Here is a 19,492-nt window from a genome sequence, read left to right on the forward strand (position 1 = left end):
GAACAATATCACAACTATTGCTGATACCATACAAGAAACAAGCTGTGTGCTCCAGCACAATTAAAAAGAGACACATGTGAGGAAAACCGTTGTTGTTGTGAGAAAAACAGCTGCAAAAAGTTACAGAATGGCTTTGCGGGGCTGTCACATGCGGACACTTAAATACCTTCCATCTCAGAAAGATAAACATTAACAAGATTTCACGTAAAAAGCAGACACAGGCACAAGAAATCACTGACACCGATGTGTTCAGATTCTGCTCTAATGGATTAGCAGTGCAAATATATTTTATGCATTATGCTTTTGTCATTAGTATCAAACAAAGCAAAAATTCAATCATGACATGAATCAAATAAATATGCGAAATATTTGGATACATGTTCATGGTCTCTGCTTTTGAACTGTGGTGAGCTGGTTTTTTACACAAAGCACGGAGAGATGGACGTGGAGAGTGACATTTCCAGTATAAATACTGACTCACTAAAGCCACTAAAAGTAGCTCATTACTCCAAATTAAGTGTAAATATTTCAGATACATTCATGAGGACAAATCTAAAAGTACATTGTGTTTATAATGCTGGCATCTCAGGTCTACAAATGACTGTGTGTTACTGGAACAGACTGTTCATCATTATAGGACCTATACATAATTTTATTTCCAACTTTAGCGAGCATGACTCCTCCCAGAGAGGCCTGTGCTTTACTACTGGACACTATTCGATTGTAACACAAGTGTGAAAATATGGCATTCAGTAAATTCAGTAAACAATTGCTGTGATTGACAGGTTTTTTTTTCTATCCTGAGCTGCTAATGTTGGGTAGATTGAAGCTCTGTGTGGTTTCTAAGTGGCTTGAATGCTAGTGTAATGAGCACTGCAGTGAGCATACCCGCAGGCGCACATTAGGGCATCCTGATGTTTTGATGGTATTTTTAGGGGGCCCAAGGATGGAGTCATTATTTCTTTCCTGTGCTGTTAACCCCACAATTCAGAACTTTTCTCGACAGCATGCTAACAAGGCATCCAACCCCCACTCACACTTCAACTTCCACAATGCGCACATAGCAAGCTTAGAGCAAGATCAGGTCACAGGCAGCATGGACCAAGGAGCAGGATAACATGAAACACGGTGCTGGTGACCGGTGAGAAACGACTAAAACTCCCTTTTTTACTGATATCGGAAATAATGCATTGCGGTCTTTAAATGCAGCCATCCAGGAGTTGAGCAAGCACTGGAGAACAGTACAATTTTAAATATAGTTATGGTTTGAATGGATAAAAAAAAAACTTGGAGCATAGCAGCAGCTAAAATGAATGCTGTATCATGCCATCATTTTAAAGTATTTGTCGATGTATTCAGAATGACAACACCAATGCTTGATGATTTCAAGAAAAATAAAATCATCTATTGAGTCAATGTAGTCCTTGAAAAACACTCTCCTTGAAGTCAAAAAGAGACTACTAAATATGGGTGACTAAGGATGTTGTTCAACCCCATTACAAAAAGAACCATTTAAATCAACAAAACAAATACTAAAAGTGGTTTCTCCGAATTGTTGACCACAGAATCAAAATCATGCAACTAAGTTAAGTGTCTTACCCAGGGACAGGTTAACCGGGCCTGGGATCTGACAGACAACTGACAGCCAATGACCGTGCTCCCCACTAACCCACAATCACTTTCTGCAAATCCTGCTAGAGATTTTCTACAGGGCTCAAGGTTGGCGGCTCAGGAATCTTGCTCAACTTTTTCTGAAACTTTGGGCGAACCTTTAGGTAACGCTTTGGATCACACTCTTTAGGTCCAACGATGCTTCAGCCTTCTCACAGTTGGCAGGATGTTTTTACCCTGTGACTTCTTGATAATCGAATTGAATCCATCTTGGTCTAGCTGAACTGGACCACCGCCATGCCTCAGTGTAGGCAGGATGTTTGTATCAGCGTATGCTTCCTCCTCCAAACATACCGTTAATCCACGGCACAAAAAACTTCCCGTTTTGTTTCATCGCTCCACAGAGTTTGCGCATGGAGGGACCTTCAGTGTTTAGTGTGCTCCTTACTGAGGAAACTGACATCTCAGTGTCTTGCGGGTCTTTTGCAGTCTCCTCGAGGGTTTTGGCCACCTGCATCACCAGAAATCTGATGTCAGCCGCTGGTGGCTCCCTGTTTCTGCCGCGTCCAGGTAGTGTAGGCAGTGTTCCTTCAGCGTTTACCTGCTTTCAGCAGTAGCGCTAAGAACATTCAGTGCATTTGCCATCTTTTTGTATTTCGTTTGTGCAAGGCAATGATCTCTTCTGTTTACTTTTTGGACAATTGTCTTGAGCCATATTTTGCAATATGCAATCAAACATCAATGCCAGTCCAGATATATACATGTTTTCTATCTCAAGCACAGCTAAGCAACTCAGGGCCAAATGTGTAGTGCTGGTTTAATTATGAGACTGTGGTAGTACTTAAAAGTGGTATTTTGTGTTGAATTGGGTGAAACCACTTGTAACATCACTTGTGCTTCCGCCAATTAAATTGTCCTTGTTTGAGTTTTTAATAGAAAACAGTTGAAAATGTATCAATTGTCCCAATGGACCTAATTTGCAATGAGGTTGAATCATTTTAAATGCAACTGTATTTCTGTGCTTTGTGATTTAAAATAATTGAACAAACTCATGTGTGAATGTGAGATTTAAAATACAAAACATCCTCCTCTGGGGTTTTTCCATCTACTTGAAATCCCTGAAATAGACAAAAGAATTCAGTCCTTCTTCTGCAGTAAAAAGGGATTTATGGATATATTCCATAAAACCATGGGAGTTCTAATGAAGTCTTTGCTACAGATTTGTTTTCCATGTGCATGCACATTTCTGTGATGCTTACAGTAGGAGGTAGTGTGTGTCTTCTTGTGGAGACATGTAGCTCAGGTGATAGCATCCGAATTCCAATCCTGTTCAAAGCATAAAAAACATTGCGACTTCACAGTGACTTTCTATAGCTGACAACAACAAAAAAAAAGTTTACAAAAACTTGTAAGACAACATGTCAATGTTATTGTCTTGGAGCGTAAGTAGAATGTCACACAGGACGTCATGTGTTAAAAAATTTGAAGAGTAAAAGGACTGAAAAAAGCAAAAGCAAAATAAATATTCAGATGAGTGTTTCCATTGTAAACTATGTCTGCCTTTCATCTTTAGAACAGAGACTAATCAGCACACCTCATAACATTATTAAAGGACACTACGCAAATGTCATCACATGTGAGATTTATCCATGTCTTTTGTCCATCTATTTTCAGCTTCACATTGCAGGAAAGGAACGGATGAACTGTAAAATGCCAAGCTACTGAAGCAAACTATGAGAGACCAAACAGCAGCGGGGACAAGCTGAAGAACAAACACCGGCCCTAATAAAGGCAGCTGAGTGAAGCTGACCCCAAAGAGAGGCCTGCACTGACAGCAGAGAACACTGGATGGACTGCTCCACGTCAGCACCTCACCGACGTTAAGTGACACCAAAGACCACGTGGAATGTTAACGTGGGGGGTCACAGGGCCTTTGATTTTTTTTTTTTTAAGTGACAGAATAAACCAGTATATTGTCGGCGAAGCAATATATATTTATTATACATTCGATATTTAGGAAGATACAGTGATGATTCTGGCAAGGCTGTCATCACCGTCTGTGGAATATGTGCTAAACTAAAGGGCTGTGCATTCAAATATTTAATTCTGGTGTCTGTTTAAGTCTTTCTGTTTTGAGCATCAACTCTGTGCTGACACGGCACTTGTCTTTGATGGGAAAATGTTCATTTCTGATTGCTGGCTGTTAAAATCTTGTATCAGGAAAACTCCAACATATTCCTGTCATTATCAGTATTCAGTGTGTTACAGTATTAAAAAACTACAGGTGACCCAAACAAAACAAGTACCGCTATTTGCTGTTTCCTGTGAATTCCTTACTTACGTCGAGCAGCTATGGCATAAGCTTAATAACACACTCTCACATGTCCTTATATAGAAAATGAATGGTCTGGATGGAAGAAGAACATTGCGTCAAGGCCATCCATTGTTTTGTTACATTGGTACACCTTGTGCAGTATTACTCACACTGTCATCATCTGTTGAAATTGACAATTAAAATGTCAGGAAGCGTGTGTAGGTAATGTGTGCTCTGTGTCACATAAAATCACATAAAAATCTGTGTCCACAATTTTGGAATGTAAACAACCGCTTTTAGTTTTTACGGTAGATATTTCTGCTCTGAACCCTTGCATCAGGTTACTGAGCACATTAACTGGATGAGAGACATACATCACCTCAAAGCATCAAAGTTTTGACTACTCAGATTGTTTAGTTTAACAAACCCACTCTTGGGTCACATAATATATTTAGATCAATGGTTTGAAATTCCCCAAAAATATTCAGAGTATGATTTCAAAGACGTTAAAAAAATATATATTTCTTAAGCTCCATGTCCAATTCTGTCCATAATAAAATAAAGTCATTTTTAGATAAAAAGTGATATATTTTATTGGTAGGATTCAAGTAAATAAATAAACTTTAATATCCAAATTATCCTAATTATAAGTCAACCGTTATTTATTCTAGATTATTAACTCTCAACTGTACATAAAACAAAAAAACACTGCACAGTTTTTTCTCTGGATTGGACATGAAGAAATTGCAAAAGTTTAAAGACACAAATTATGTTAATCACGTTAAGGTGCCAACTACTCGTCCTGAGACTCCTGGTCCTTCAGGCCTCATATATATTTACAGAACAAGGGACATCTCAGTCAAAAAAAGTTTTTTGAGACCAAACCTAGAAGCTCCGCTCACCAGTTAGCAGCCCTTAAATCTAATAAGTAAACTGCATCTTAATTAGATTAACTTTGGTCAATTCATCCTGATAATGTGATTGACTGCTGCACATACCAAAGGGTCCGGCTCGCAACTTTTCAAAGGCATCCTCTTTCTCACTAAGTGGTAGATAAAGGAATACCCCAAATAACCAAACACCTGGAATCAACAGTGGCTTCATTAGAACACATGTTTGGCAGTAACCTCTGTAACTGTGTTTCACTGTTTTGTTTGACTGTGATGGACAACTGGTCAAACTCAGATAACCTGACATCCCACCGATCATTCAGCATTTAATGCAAACGTATGAGAGGAACACGAGCGATGTGGTCAACAGTTTCAAAGGCAAATGTTCAATTGTCAATGCCTCAGAGCAAGATAATAAGCAATGTTTTATACTGTCCCCGTTCTGTACCTATCATCTTAAAGGAAAGATGAAAAAAACCTATCACAGCATGAGAAAATGTTGATTAATCTTGCTAAAATTAGTCCCGGTCAGCTAATTGACATGACTAACTAGCCATCTACTGCCATCTAGTGCAAGTTTGTGACTACCAGATTCATAATGTGAACGACAGAACCTTTTCCGCATCGTAGCTGCAAGAAGATTGTTTGATTCTGGTAGCCATAAATGTGAGATTTTCCGGAAGAACAGATTTATTTCCCAGAACTCTGCGGTCTTTTGTTATTGCCTAAAGAGCATTCCGCTGTCCGGATGTATCTTTTTAATGGTATCTAAGTGCAATCTTTCACACCAGCACATACAGAATATACTATGCATATACTAAACTGGAATCTAGATTACAAAGGAACTATAATTCAACAATCTCCAGGCAAGTTTGAGCTCTAAACATTCTAGAAGGCGTAAAAAGAGAAACCAATCAAAGAAAAATAAAATGTCGAGCCCGTGTTGATTCTAAACATACTAAATGAACCTGCAACACAATACTCCTTGACTGACTGTCCAAGTTATTGGTTCTTTGATAACGTGCAGAGCTAAAGGGCTTCTGCACAACCACCAAAACACTCTAATGAGTAGCAGACCGAGTTCTCTGAGTTGATTGGATGTCCGTTTTAAAGACAGAAGCCAACACATTTCTCAATGGACTCGTCTTCACCTGAAAACTCATCCTTTGATGTTCTCTAGTCTATTTACCGATACCACACTGTGATGGAAAAAAGTAAACTCAACAGACCCACAAATTAGGTAGCGATGAACGCATCCATCATCGTTGCCGGGGTGACAGCATCAAATTACGTGCGGTAGCTTGGCAACAGTGCCCAAACAAAAGGCTCACGGCTTGTGGGCTGATTTGCCTTGCTGGCTTCAAGATGAGCACACCCGGCAGCCGCTGCAGTGATAAAGTGGTCAAGCAAAATGGAGACCCAGGAGATAACCTCTCTGTGTTTAGCAACACACAGACCCCAGCAGGCAGTGCTGAAACAAGGCTGATGTTTGCCTTTAAGAAAGACACTCACACCAGGAAGGCTTACCTGGCAGGGAGAGGTAAGTCTGCTTGTACATCAAGGATGTGTAAAGAAAAAAAAAACACCTTCATTGTGACTTTTGCTTATGTTTGTGTTGATAGTTGGACTGATGATTATTCAGAAATATTGCGTTGTCAAGTTACTCAACAGGACTCGTTTTTTGGCAAATCATTTTTGACATGTTGCGACAGTTTCTTGTCGGACAAAAACACGTTTGCAGTAACTGTCTTCCACAGAGTGCTACAGCGAGGAAGGGAAGACCTTTGAACTGTGTCTGGTTCAAAAAATAAAACAACAGCAAAGCGCTGATCCCACTTCTCGTCCGGGGTATCCCTCCTCTCTTGGTGTGAGAGAATTCATAAGAAGAGGCACGGAGGTCGCTTTAGGGAAGAGCTCCCGAGCTGTAGTGGAGGATCGGGTAATATCAGCTGTTCACAAACACTGTGACTTATTGTAGTTAAGATGGTATTACTTACTCAAGCAAGCAGAAAACATTAAGCAAGAGCCTGTAATTAAATATCCAATCAATTTGCATTGTGCAATAAATAGAAAGTTTTTGCATTAGTCGTAATTACAACTCAACTGATGGTGTTTAGTGAATTTTCTTTCAGGTGATGGGTGTCCAAACTCCTGGTTTTACCGCTGCAGTTCGTCTCGGAGCTGAGCTCCTGAGACACTGGTATGCTGCCCCTGCCGTTTGGTGTGGGCCTGTCTACCTGTCTTCCCCGTGCGATGGTAAAATCCCCCTCCCCTGCTCTTGGAGAAGGTTGATTAGCTCTTAAGACCTAAATTACACCATGCATGTGGCTAATAATCCCAGTGTGGTGATTGCGAAAGCATGTCAAATTATAATCTCATATGTATGCCGCAAGTGAATGAATAATGGGTTAACAAGGGACACAGGCGAGTACCCATAGCAACATACTCGTATAGGTAGAAAACACTTATATAAAGCTATTTTCAAAATAAATGAACCATCAAAGATGAGTGGCTCCATACTAAAATGACCCGATGGAGTAGCATTGATGTTGAGGAGTGTGTAGTGCTTTAGGTCTATTCTGTTCTCTAATATAAATATAATGTTTTGTCAGACTCATTGGCCGGTATCTTCCAGGCAGCAGGCATCCAAGATATCCGTGAGTATTATTACTGGGACCACAAGAGGCGTTGCATTTGTTTGGAGAAGCTTCTGGAGGACCTGGCGGAGGCTCCTGAGCAAAGTGTTGTTGTTCTGTCAGCATCTGCCCACTATCCTACCGGAGCTGCGCTCTCTCAGAACCAATGGGCTCAGATTGCAAATGTCATCATGGTAACAGACGTGTCCATTTCACAAACTCTAACAAAAATGGTCAAAAAAAGGAGTTGCTCCTCAGTCCTACTTACGTCACTCGCTGTCTCGTCACTCTTCCAACAGGGGCGTAGGCTTTTCCCTTTTTTCTTGCTGCCACCTCAGGCCCTCTGCTACGGGGACCTGGAGCGGGGGGTCTGGCCTCTTCAGTACTGTGCGTCCCAGGGGATGGAGCTCCTCTGTGCTCAGTCGTTCTCCCACTGCTTCGGGCTATATGGTGAGTAAGTGGCGTTAGGAATATCTCTGAGTTCAACGATGTGTCTGCTTCTCCGTGTGGCCACGGGCCGAAAATGAGCCGGAGCTGTGATGAGATATCTGAACATCCCCGGGCTGCCCGAGTGCTAAAAGAAAGCACAGAATGGCAGAAAATGTTTGCGTGGTTTTCCACGGGTCACAGTTGCCTTTCAGTTCGAAGATTTAGAAAGAGGTAAGCTCTTAAAGTGATCATCCTAACCACCCACCTGACCCTGTTTCTGTGACACTTGGTGAACAACCCTTTGCCCAGAACAATGTGCTCTAATCTATTGTCAAAAGTGTCCCGTCAACCAAGTCTTCTGGTGCAGACCCATTGGAAACAGGGTGTGTGGAACATTACATGATCACTGCTGCAACAGGTTGTTTGTTCCTGACTCATCTTTTACTCCCTTTCACAAGGTGAGGCTGTCGGGCACCTTCTGTGCGTCTTGAAGCAGAAATCCCTCCTGTTTCCCATGGAGTCTCAAGCCGCCAAAATAGTGAGGCTGCTCTGGGCCCAGCCATCCGCAGGTGGGGCACACATTGTTGCCACGGTCCTCAGTAACCCTGCCCATCTCGTTGAATGGTGAGTAACGATCCATTTTAATCTATAGCGATGGCTGGACTGTCTGGGAACCATCTGTTCCCACAGGCGTGGATTGCCAGTTGAACTGGTGATGAAATCTTTCATTTTAAAACGGCGCTTGTTGCTCATTGGATCTTTTGTCTTTTGCAAAGCATGAATTAGATTATATTATATTATTTTATTACCAATCCTTCTGATCCCCAGGAAGGAGGAGGTAAAGCGCATTGTGGAGAGATGTATGCTGATCAGGGAAATTTTGAGAGAAAGGCTGAGGCTTCTGGGAACTCCGGGTTGTTGGGACCATCTGACTCAGCAAGGCGGACTCTACTGTTTTACAGGCCTGAACGGTAAGTAACCGCACACTTTGTGCCATGTCGGACTTTAGTCCGTACAATATAACATGCAGCTTCTGTAACTTTGCTAAAGTTGCAGTTAGGCCATGGTACCATAAAAACGGATGTGCTGTTATAATAGTTCTTGTTGTGTTTCAGGTGAGCAGGTAGACTTTTTGTCTAGGAAGAGACATGTGTATCTGCTCCCCGGTGGCTGCCTAAATGTGAGTGCAATCAACAGCCGCAACCTGGACAATATCGTCGAGTCCATTCATCTGGCCGTCACCACTTCGTACTGACTGTGTCCCTTCTGCCCAAGCGCTATAATCAGTGCTAAAAGGCCTTTGAGTCCGTCGGAAATTCTCACTTAAATCAAACCTCTCATGTGTCATCGTTTCAAGATCACCAGGTTCTTAGGTTCAGCTAACGCAAAGTAAATGTTGGAGGAAATATGTATACCAGTCCATGATTGCTTATTGAACCACACCTGCCTTTTAATGACAGAGGTGTGATCTATTCAACTATGAAGCAACGGAGCAAGTGTCCTTATCTTAACGGGCTCATCTGATCTAGCTCTCACTTGGAGTGTGTACTGATGTGGACTCAAGAAAATAATTTGATTTGAAGTATGGTGCACATGCAACACTTTTTATATGTATAAAGTTTTAATAAACCCTTATTTGTTTCCCTGGAGAGCCATAGCATAAGCACATACCTACAGCAACAAATCATTGCAACACGCCACATACTTAATCAGTAGCATCAGCGGTCGGATGGTGTATAGGGGCGATTTGGGCAACGCCCCACCAACTGGGAGAAAGGGGGGGGGTTCAACAAATTCTATCACAGCAAAAGTAGTTTTCAGTGTTCTACACATATTATCTGTCATTGTCCAATCAGATTCGTCAGATTCAGGTCAGGTTTCAAATGGTCCCGCCTCTCTCGGGGCGAATTCATTGACGTGGAAAATTGCCCAAGCATTCTCCCGTTGACTCTCATGTTAAAACTTTCAATGCATTTTCAATGAGGATTTGGGGCAAAGAGAGCGAGGGGGGTGGGGATATTTTCGATCAAGTAGCTACTTAGAATCACATTCTGTTAACTTGTTAGAATGTTAACTTGTGTATAATTCCCAATTTCTATTGATGTATTTGCACTTAATCTTGCTAAACTCTACAAGGCAAATAAATTAAGGAAACACTTTTTCCTTGGCCCCATTTGCCTTTGTAAGATGTTCTATTTTGTCTTTATTATTTTGTCAGAATGCACCGGAATGCTTCGTTTGTATGTGAAAAAAAATCTTTATTTAGGCCCCCCTACAATAAAATTCACCAGCCGCCACTGAGTAGCATATGTACTACATGATTCCTCTTGAATATACAATTATGTAAGCTTTTACCAGCAGGCTGCTCACACCGTGGGTTCACCACAGTATACTTAAGGCACGACGGGCCATGTTTAAAGCAACTTATGAAAAGACTCTCCTCTGTTTAAAATAATCACCGCTCATTTCCAAACAAACATTATTTGAATAAACCAGCCACGTAATAGGAATCAAAATGGTTACTTTCAGGGAAACATATTACAACCGAATGAAGTGCTATTAACAGTCCTTTAGCAGAACTTTAATGAAAGCTCATCAAGAGGTCCTGCATTAAATTAAGGGAGAAGTGAACGAGAGGCAGCAGCACATAAAGCAAAACATAAATGTAAAATACACACAAAAAGGACCTTTCTTTATTACATTACACGTCATTTAGCTGACGCTTTTATCCAGAGCGACTTACATTGCATTATAACCCATGCATTACATTTTGCCTGGGGAGCAATTAGGGGTTGGGTGTCTTGCTCAGGGACACTTCGACATGGCACATGGAGCAACCAGGATCCGAACTACCAACCTTGCGGTTCCCAGCGCACCACACTACTCCATGCACCACCATCGCCCGACTTAGCAAGAAGGCAAAACCAGATCAAACTGTTAAAACTCTGAGAGACCGTCTAGATAATTCTGCTGTCTTTTGATTTCCATGTGTGGCTTCGGTCTGCAGTGGATATTGAAATCAAAACTGGCAGAAGCGGGAAATTAACCAGACCTTCGCCATGCTGCCCTGATTGACTATCTCGTCTCGGTGTACAAAGTATTACAACTACGGAAGGGGCGGGGCTTGTAGCATTTCAATATTTGTTAATACATTGAGTTCCATTTTTAAATGTTTGGGAAATTCTGTCCATGTCTTAGACAGTGCACCTATGATATTAGAATGGGATCAATATTCTTACTTGTGATGGTCTGAACATACCCATCGGAAACCGTTACAGTGAAAGCATTCACTGGTTACAGCCGTCACAGAAGATATATAAATATATATATATATATATATATATATATATATATATTGAAACCCATGCTGCGTACACAGCAGATTTCCCCTGCTTTCATAATGCAACTAGGTTGAAGGGCATCCATTACAGTGTGTTTTCAATAGACTCAGAAGCTCATTCAGTGAGTGACAGAAAGCGTATTGTTCCAACAGCAGTAGGATTTTTTAATCAACAAGTTCGGATGTGGTTTATCGATTTAGCCTCTTTCTGTTGTCATGCACGTCTTAAATCGCATTTTATGATGTTATTTATCATTTGTGATTGGTTTTCTGTCTGTTCTGTCTGTTGTAGCTCGTATGGGAAGAGGATTAATATGCTGATGTGTTCTAAACTAATCAACGTTGACTGGCGCAATGAACATTCAAGCTTCTTGTCAAAATGTATGTTTGATGTCTCTCAGTTCCTGATTACATCCAGTTATCAAAGGTAGGGCTAGGAAATATTGATGTTATATCGATATTCTGATTCAAACTGATGTTTGTCAGGAAATGTGTCCAAATCAATTGCGTGGTGTCCTGTACCTTGTTGGTGTGACCAGCATGCTCAGATTGGTTGGCATAAGTAAAATAGAACACGGCTGATTTAATGTCATGGTGACCATGTCGACCGTAATAAATGGATAAAAAAAGATACAGCAGACTGGACAGTATCATGAACACGCTGGCGTTGGCCCCTCAGTGGCTTACAAATGATGTTGGATATTTGCTAAAGTCACTACACTTTTTATTGCCTCATAAAAAAAGTATTCTCATCTACCAGGTGTCTCTGAAGGACTGCACTTTCAATACCTACCTTCATATCAATGATCAAAATAGAAAACAAGATTTTTTTTTATTGGAAAAGTAATACTCGATTCTGCAGGAGTTTAAGTTCACAGTAATTATTCTTCTTAAAATGTTTTTGATTAGTTTGGGATTTTTAATGCAGAATAATGGGTTTAGCAACATTTCCTTTCAACTGAGAAGCATTTCCAAATGAAAAAAAATGAAGAAAAAAAAAGAGTAATCCCCTTCTCTGTCATGCATGCTTTTAAGAAAAACACACAGCTTTTATGTAACAAACTTCCTAACCTTTTATCATTGAAGAGATATGCCATTATTACACCAGATGAGGCGTAGATCTGAGAGACAAATTGCCACAAAGTATTTAATGTAGGCAGTGTGATCTCTCTTTTCAATTTAGTGACCTATAAACAACAGTGATGATCTAGCATTACACAGTCTGATCCATTAGATCTAATTGGCATCCGAGTGTATTTACGTGTTTCGACAGTGTTGAAAATACTCACTCACAGTTTTCAAGTTTGTTATAAGTTGTTTCTATGCATCTAAATGTACCAAATACTGTTATCCCTGCATACAAAGTTACCTAGTCTCCAAAACATCTGAAGTAATTGGAGAAATGCTTTGCTAGCCTTCCACAAACAGCTAACCAATAAATCACATTTACACCACAAACAAGACTGGGCATAGTAGTATAAGTAGAGTATGGGAAAGATATGTCTATACCTAAAGACTATTTTTAAACTGAATAGAAGAGTAAGTGAATCAAGGTGTCTTAATGGGTTGGCCTCTAAGCTTTATAAACCACTAGACTCAATCAATGATTGGCAGGTGGCATGATGAAATGATATGGCTACGCTAAGTCAGATTTACAGAATATACCACATGATTCACGTACATCTTTATCCCCTAAAACACAGGCTGTGAAGGTTGAATCATCCAACGCTGAAGCTCTCTGCACAGACACATTAGATCATCCTCTTCCTTTGTTTTCTCTCACTGCGTGTTTGCCCTTTATAATAAGCTCCTTCAAAGCACCGTCTCTAAGGAGCTCAGGACATTCTGTGCTAGGTTCTAATGCTACTGTGTGCTGCTGTGGCCTCGCAGCTATTTGGTGAAGTGTCTTAGTGAACTGGACAGTCAACCATTTTGTGACCATGATCCTTCTGAAGCGGATGCCACGCTTGATCGCTTTTGGAAAATCTTTCGATTCCACATGTTTTGTCCACGTGCTCCAGATCGGAGACATTGAGGTCATTTGAGGTTTTTTGAGGTTGGAAGCTTTCTGCTATCCTCTCGCCCACTATAAGCTACTTTGAGTATGTTGTGATGCTCGAGAGACAGGGAGACAACCACGTGAGCTGTTCCATCGATTCATTACATGGTTTTTCGCATAAAATATACAAGATGTCGACCTTGATGAAAAAGCAAAACTGAAAGAAAAGCATGAACAGTCATTTCTGATCTGTACTTTTCTTGGATCATATTTATTTCGTTTTGAAGAAAAACATTTTCTACCAATAATGTCGAGGTTATAAAATGAACAGAAGCTGTGCTCATAAAAGAGTTCTGTGGTCTAGAAGGGTCGGGAGATGAATAGTTTCCTGTGCTGGTGCTTTCCAAATCACATAACATTTACAATTTCCTTTACACAAACATCTTTGAGTCAGACTCAAAAACATTTGAATCCCAGTTGCAAATCCATCTGTGGTTGCCATGTTGAACTTTCAGTTGATCTGTGTTTTAGCGTCTTCCAGAGAAAAAGAGCTGACTTCCTTCCGTCTAACAGTCCTGCAGACTCAGCCCTGTGATTGGCTGCATGCTGGAGGATGAGTGAGGAGAGTTAAACTCTACTGATAACAATAAAGCTTGTGTAGCTCTAAATGAATGTGGCGAAGGCACGGACACACTGAGCACAACTTCCACTGTGAATGCCACATCTCCTTTAACAGGCCTGCTCTTTCGGCTCCAAGGGTATTGATTCCGAATCATGGCGGTATATAGCCGGGATGGTTATGGCCTGACTCGTTTAGGTGAAACTGAGAGTCAGTTTGCACAAATGAAACCAGGCCTTCCTGAGCTACAGCCTCAATTGTCTTCCTCACAAAGGCCACTCAACATCCAGACATCAGGTCACGTCACATCCTTATCAGTCTGCCCCTCTGCCGCTTTTACAAATATTTGTAGACGAGGGATGATGGTTCAAACATTAGAGCGGCCGTGGCCATGAGCTCAGATAGCAGTATGGGACCTATTGGGCATGGTGATGGGCACAGCTATCACCTGATCTTAGAAAGGTCCCTCTGCATCTCTTAGTAGGACAAAAATCATTATAATGATGTTTATAGATTGTGAACTACTCCATAGTGAAGAATATAAAGTGAAATAACATATCAAATGAAGGGGAAAAAAACAGAAACTATGTTAGTATGATGTGGTATCTCTTCCACATCAGAAGCTCCTTCAGTCATCAGCAGGCACATATGCACAGGGTTAGCCCTTTTGCCCTGGAGGAGAAAAGGGCCCCTTCTGCTGGAACCCATTTTTTTCATCATCGACCAATACGTAAGAATAAAAATGACTGTCATCAATTCCCCCCAAATGTGTTTTGATATCTCACCGGCATTTATTTGAGTTCTTGTGAGAATTTACCCCCTCCTCCTCCTCCTCCTCTTAGTGCTCGTGCAGTGCTGAGCGCCAAGCAGCTGCAGCATCAGCCACACAGGTAATGAACCATGTTTGTGCAATGCTCCCATGTTGTTTAGTGATAAATTAACCACAACATTAGCGCCGCTGAAAACATTACTTTCCTAGAAAATAAACAACTCACGAAATCCGTGATTTCAAAGCCTTGTCCAGCTGTTTACTGACATTCGTCATGTTAAAGGAAGAGAGAGAGAGATACAGACAGGCAGACAGACACATCATTCAAAGGCAGTTTTACGGTTTACCAGTTTGGTATAATTTAATTCAATTATTGAAATGAAAGGTAGGTCTCAAGTTGAGCTGGAAAACACTCTGGTGAGGTGTATTATAATTAATGCGGCTTATGCTTCAGCTCTGTCAGAAAAAGAAAATCTCATTTACAAAATTTGCAGCATAATGACAATAGAGACTCCAAAAGCAGAATGACAGGGAAAATGTTTTATTTGTTTATTTTTATTATTAGTATTTATAATTTCATGAATATTTTGCGATGGGTGCCCTTTTGTTTTAGTTTGAGCACCTGCCCCCTAAAATGTCTGCGCACGTGCGGTTTAAAGGCAGATATTAGAGAGAGAGAACCGTCAGCCACTTGTTGATCGCACTTAACCAACACCGCCGCACACGTCATCACCACCATTCATGTCAATACCGATGCATGACGGGTCGCTGCTCATAAACCCACGTGCAGCGATCATCTGTGTGAGAGGCGCGCATCTCTTCCGGAGGAGCAGCTCCGAGGTGCCACAGGCGCACAGGAACTGCGCGTTTTTCTCTTTGCCGCAATCGCATTCTGCATCTGAACGTTGCACCGGCACACGGTAGGTGAGCTTGTTTTACAAAAAACCAAGTACGTTATGTAGAGCCTAGATAGAGGTCATTGCAGCAAATGTTTGAGTTGAGAAATATGGAAATGATGCAAACAAATTCTGGATCATTTCAGTTCAAAAGGCTCCAACAGAGACTTTTCCGTGGATCGCATCGCATCGTTCCAGGTCTGTTTATCTTTTTGAGAAACCAACCACAGTGAATATTTGCAACGCCTTGACGGTTGTTCAAATAAGTTTTTTTTAAATGTCTTTGATATATCGATTTATTCTGCTTTGCAGAGTTGATGACCAAATTATAAAGTTATTCATTTCTCCGCATGCGTAACATATTACGTTACATATAGCGCATTGTTTTAGAATCATTACAATTCATTCATTCAGGACTATTAAGCTGTAATTGCGCAGCATTAATATCATGATGTATCGTAATTGAACGATGCTTTAATATCTGATTCACATCTCAATCATCGTTACGTTTTGATTAATATCCGAGGGGACATATAAAGAGACAATAGGATCACTTCTGTAAAGCTGTAAACTAAGTCGGTTGTTACAGACAAGAAACAAAATGGTTTTATAACGTAACAATTAATCAATCCTCGTAGATTTAATTAAATCATAATTGCCTTGAGATCATTATTTTAATGCCTCTTCTTTACCTTTAAAAATAAGAATTTAGATTTTCTGCCAGCTAAATCGTAAAAGGCCCATTTTGGGGGAATTTTGTTGTTTTTTGTCAATTCTCACAAAGTCTCATCAAATCGAAATGCAACAGGTTGTTGATGTTTCACTTCAAAGAGAATCCATTATCCCTCAGCTCAATATTTATGCACCATGTCTTTCTTATTCTCATTGCCACAATATGTCCTTTATTTGTCCCAAGCTGAGCTAAAAATCATTGCATTGAATCAATGTAAATTGGTGACTCTACCACCTGTGCACATAAAAGCTGCACAGAAGCTGTGCAGAGTGCATGGATAATAGCGCATGGTGTGAGTCACCAAGCAGAATTTCAGTAACAGACAATGTCTACGGCAAAACAAAAGTAAGACTTTGAACTCATCATTTAGTGAGTACGTGCTTTTCCATTTGCAGCTATAGAATGAATAATTGTGCCATCACAAAGACAGGAGTCATAAACTGCGACCAGAATTTGTACACAGAACCGCAGTTGGCAATATGACGGTAGAATGGATGTTCATCCGCCACACAGTTCGTCCTTGGCTTGACAGTGATGTGCGGTGCACTTTTTTTTCATCATAATTCATGATTCCCCCCCCCCCCCCCCCTCCTCCAAGGTTAGCATTTGGCCCCTTTGGAATGGAAGGCACAGGCAGCGGCTGGGCAGCCGAGCTCACTCCCCCGCGCGTGACGCAGGAAGCCAGCGGTAACGCCAGTGCTCGAGTCTTTGAGGTGGCGCTGCAGAACGGCTCCACCGAGCGCAGCCACCAGTTCGTGGGCGTGGAGCTGTTGCAGTCCTTCAAGCTGCTTATCATTCCCTGCTACACTCTGGTGGCTCTGGTGGGCGTCCTGGGCAACTACCTGCTCCTCTACGTCATATGCCGCACCCGCAAGATGCACAACGTCACCAACTTTTTCATTGGGAACCTGGCCTTCTCGGACATGCTGATGTGTGCCACGTGTGTCCCCTTCACGCTGGCGTACGCCTTCAACCCGCGCGGTTGGGTTTTTGGCCGCTACGCGTGCTACCTGGTGTACCTCATCCAGCCCGTGACGGTCTACGTGTCGGTCTTCACCCTCACGGCCATCGGCGTGGACAGGTGGGGACTGTGGAAATCATTCACCGGCATTTCATGTCAATGCAGCACAGGGCTTTTTCAACTTGAGGCGTTTCATTCATATCCATCTGGTTATATAAATAAAAAGATGATGGGTTGCACAGTTACTCAACATGAGTGCCGTTATCTCTTCTGGCTCAAAATTGCAGTGGCAGATTAAATTAATTGAAAGCCCCTGAATCCAGTGGATTTGTTTGCCAGCTCTGAAAAAATCTTTTTACATAGTTTACATACTCAAGAGTTAATATAAAGAAGATGTGGGTAAACTATCTAATGTAAAGTAAGAATAAGAAGCTGTTTATTATTATTCACCCACTCACACTAAACCACAGCTCGACAACGATATTGTGTAAAAACCTTATTGTTTGAGTTTTCCGGCTGAAGGATAGAACATGATGCATAATTTCTTCTATTGGTCGAGGCTGAAGTTAGTTCTCTTCACACCAAGTTGTGCGCTAGAAACCCCGGACCCTGCTTTGTCCGTTCACCATGGATACAGGGGAAGAGCTGGATTGGATTAGAATTTTTGTGAAACCTCTGTGAAAGTGATTTATTGTCATGTCTTCTTGTGTTGCCAATGGTGATTGCTGATGCTGGTGCTTAAACACCAGCGATGACTTGAATGACGTTTTTTTTTTTTTATGTATCCCAAGAGCTTAATAAGGACGGTCCTATCTAACTGTGGGGAAACAAAAGCAGACCAATCTCTTCCCTGTCTCTCCACAGATACTATGCCACAGTTCATCCTCTGAAAAAGCGCATCTCTGTGTTGGCGTGCACATACCTTCTGTCCGGCATCTGGCTGCTGTCCTGCGGTCTGGTGGCTCCGGCTGTTGCTCACACTTACCATGTGGAGTTTAAGAACGAGGGCTTCACCATCTGCGAGGAGTTCTGGATGGGCCAGGAGAGGGAGAGGCTGGCCTACGCGTACAGCACGCTCTTCATCACTTACGTGCTGCCCCTGTCGGCGCTCTGCATCTCCTACCTGTGCATCTCCGTCAAACTGCGCAACTGCGTCGTGCCCGGCCACCACACCGAGAGCCAGGTGGAGGCCCAGCGCGCGCGCAAGCGCAAGACCTTCCGGCTGGTGAGCCTGGTGGTGGCGGCGTTTGGCGTCTGCTGGATGCCGATCAGCGTGTTCAACGTGCTGCGCGACATCGACATCGACTTGATTGACAAGCGGTACTTTCTGCTCATCCAGCTGCTCTGTCACCTGTGCGCGATGAGCTCCTCGTGCTGCAACCCTTTCCTCTACGCCTGGCTGCACGACCGCTTCCGCGCAGAGCTGCGCAAGATGTTCACGTGCCGCCGGCGGATCGGCATCTCGGCCAATAACTGTGCGACCGCCAGCGTGGTTTTGTGAAGCGCGTTGTTTTTTTGGAGGTACTCTCGGCTAAGCCAATACGCTGAGAGTACCTCGCCAACTCAGCACAGCCCTCCTCTATTGATGGGAGACTCTCGATGGACACTTTGAAAAAAAATATTATCAATGTAGCATTAAGAGTTGATTTTTTTTTTTTTTTTTTTACCCACACATAAAACATGCGACTACATTACCCACAATGCAGCTCAACCCCGATCAGCTTGGAGTTTCTGAGGTGGAACTGCTACATCAAGCTTGCCTCCAGCAGAGATTAACAGCAGGCTGCAGAGCTTACTTCGCTCTTCACTTGATTGTCAAAGTTGCAGTTGTCAGGGGCAACCAGGGTTGCTTCAAGTTACAATATATGAGATTGCATGCAGCTTCCTCTAGAGCCACAACAGTCTTTGCTCAACCTTTTGAAAAGCCCAATGACGATCCATTGCTGTGTACACTTGGTGTTCTCCTGTGAGCCCAGACTGTCGACTGGTAGGTGTGTTTGTACTGTAAAATATTGAGTAGCCTCCCTTTTGGGTATTAATTCACTTGCCCATTTTTTTTTTTTTTTTTTACATCAGGCCTCTTTCTTGGAAAAAACGATATTCTCATTTCACCACAACCTATATTGTTATTGTCAATGATGAAAATACCTAAACCAGCAGCATGTTAATCTGTTTCTACACTTCTTGTGGCCTGAGCCACTATTAAGTACAATAAAACATCACATTGTTGTTATTATTCTTGTATCTTGTATATTTAATTTAGGACATTGCAGTTGTCGATGCAATATGTAGCTT

General features: G+C 41.9%; 3 protein-coding genes across 5 annotated transcripts in view; all 3 read left to right on the forward strand.

Moving 5' to 3' along the window:
- adrb3a (adrenoceptor beta 3a) overlaps positions 1-3,882 on the forward strand; it is an 8,256-nt gene extending 4,374 nt beyond the window's left edge. The window contains exons 2-3 of one of the 2 annotated variants that reach the window (XM_037481667.2): positions 2,101-2,181; positions 3,286-3,882. In XM_037481667.2, the coding sequence (XP_037337564.2) occupies positions 2,101-2,181; positions 3,286-3,313 (109 nt within the window). In that variant the 3' untranslated portion in view covers positions 3,314-3,882. The remainder of the gene's footprint in view (positions 1-2,100; positions 2,182-3,285) is intronic. The other variant, XM_037481668.2, reaches the window with a different exon arrangement.
- A 2,297-nt stretch (positions 3,883-6,179) lies between these two features.
- got1l1 (glutamic-oxaloacetic transaminase 1 like 1) lies at positions 6,180-9,135 on the forward strand. Its single transcript, XM_037481672.2, has 8 exons — positions 6,180-6,355; positions 6,573-6,754; positions 6,948-7,071; positions 7,428-7,645; positions 7,751-7,901; positions 8,339-8,504; positions 8,709-8,851; positions 8,996-9,135. The coding sequence occupies exons 1-8, from the start codon at positions 6,181-6,183 to the stop codon at positions 9,133-9,135; spliced, it is 1,299 nt and encodes a 432-aa protein (XP_037337569.2). The 5' UTR covers position 6,180.
- A 6,268-nt stretch (positions 9,136-15,403) lies between these two features.
- prlhr2a (prolactin releasing hormone receptor 2a) lies at positions 15,404-19,265 on the forward strand. 2 transcript variants are annotated; one of them, XM_037481683.2, is made up of 4 exons: positions 15,425-15,527; positions 15,650-15,701; positions 16,835-17,317; positions 18,062-19,265. In XM_037481683.2, the coding sequence occupies exons 3-4, from the start codon at positions 16,857-16,859 to the stop codon at positions 18,696-18,698; spliced, it is 1,098 nt and encodes a 365-aa protein (XP_037337580.1). In that variant the 5' UTR covers positions 15,425-15,527; positions 15,650-15,701; positions 16,835-16,856; the 3' UTR covers positions 18,699-19,265. The 2 variants fall into 2 exon arrangements, with proteins under 2 accessions (XP_037337581.1, XP_037337580.1); XM_037481684.2 differs by lacking the exon at positions 15,650-15,701 and having other exon boundaries at positions 15,404-15,527.
- The last annotated feature ends 227 nt before the right edge of the window (positions 19,266-19,492 follow it).

Source organism: Pungitius pungitius, chromosome 5, assembly GCF_949316345.1.
Source record: "Pungitius pungitius chromosome 5, fPunPun2.1, whole genome shotgun sequence".
In the NCBI taxonomy this organism is placed as follows: domain Eukaryota; kingdom Metazoa; phylum Chordata; class Actinopteri; order Perciformes; family Gasterosteidae; genus Pungitius; species Pungitius pungitius.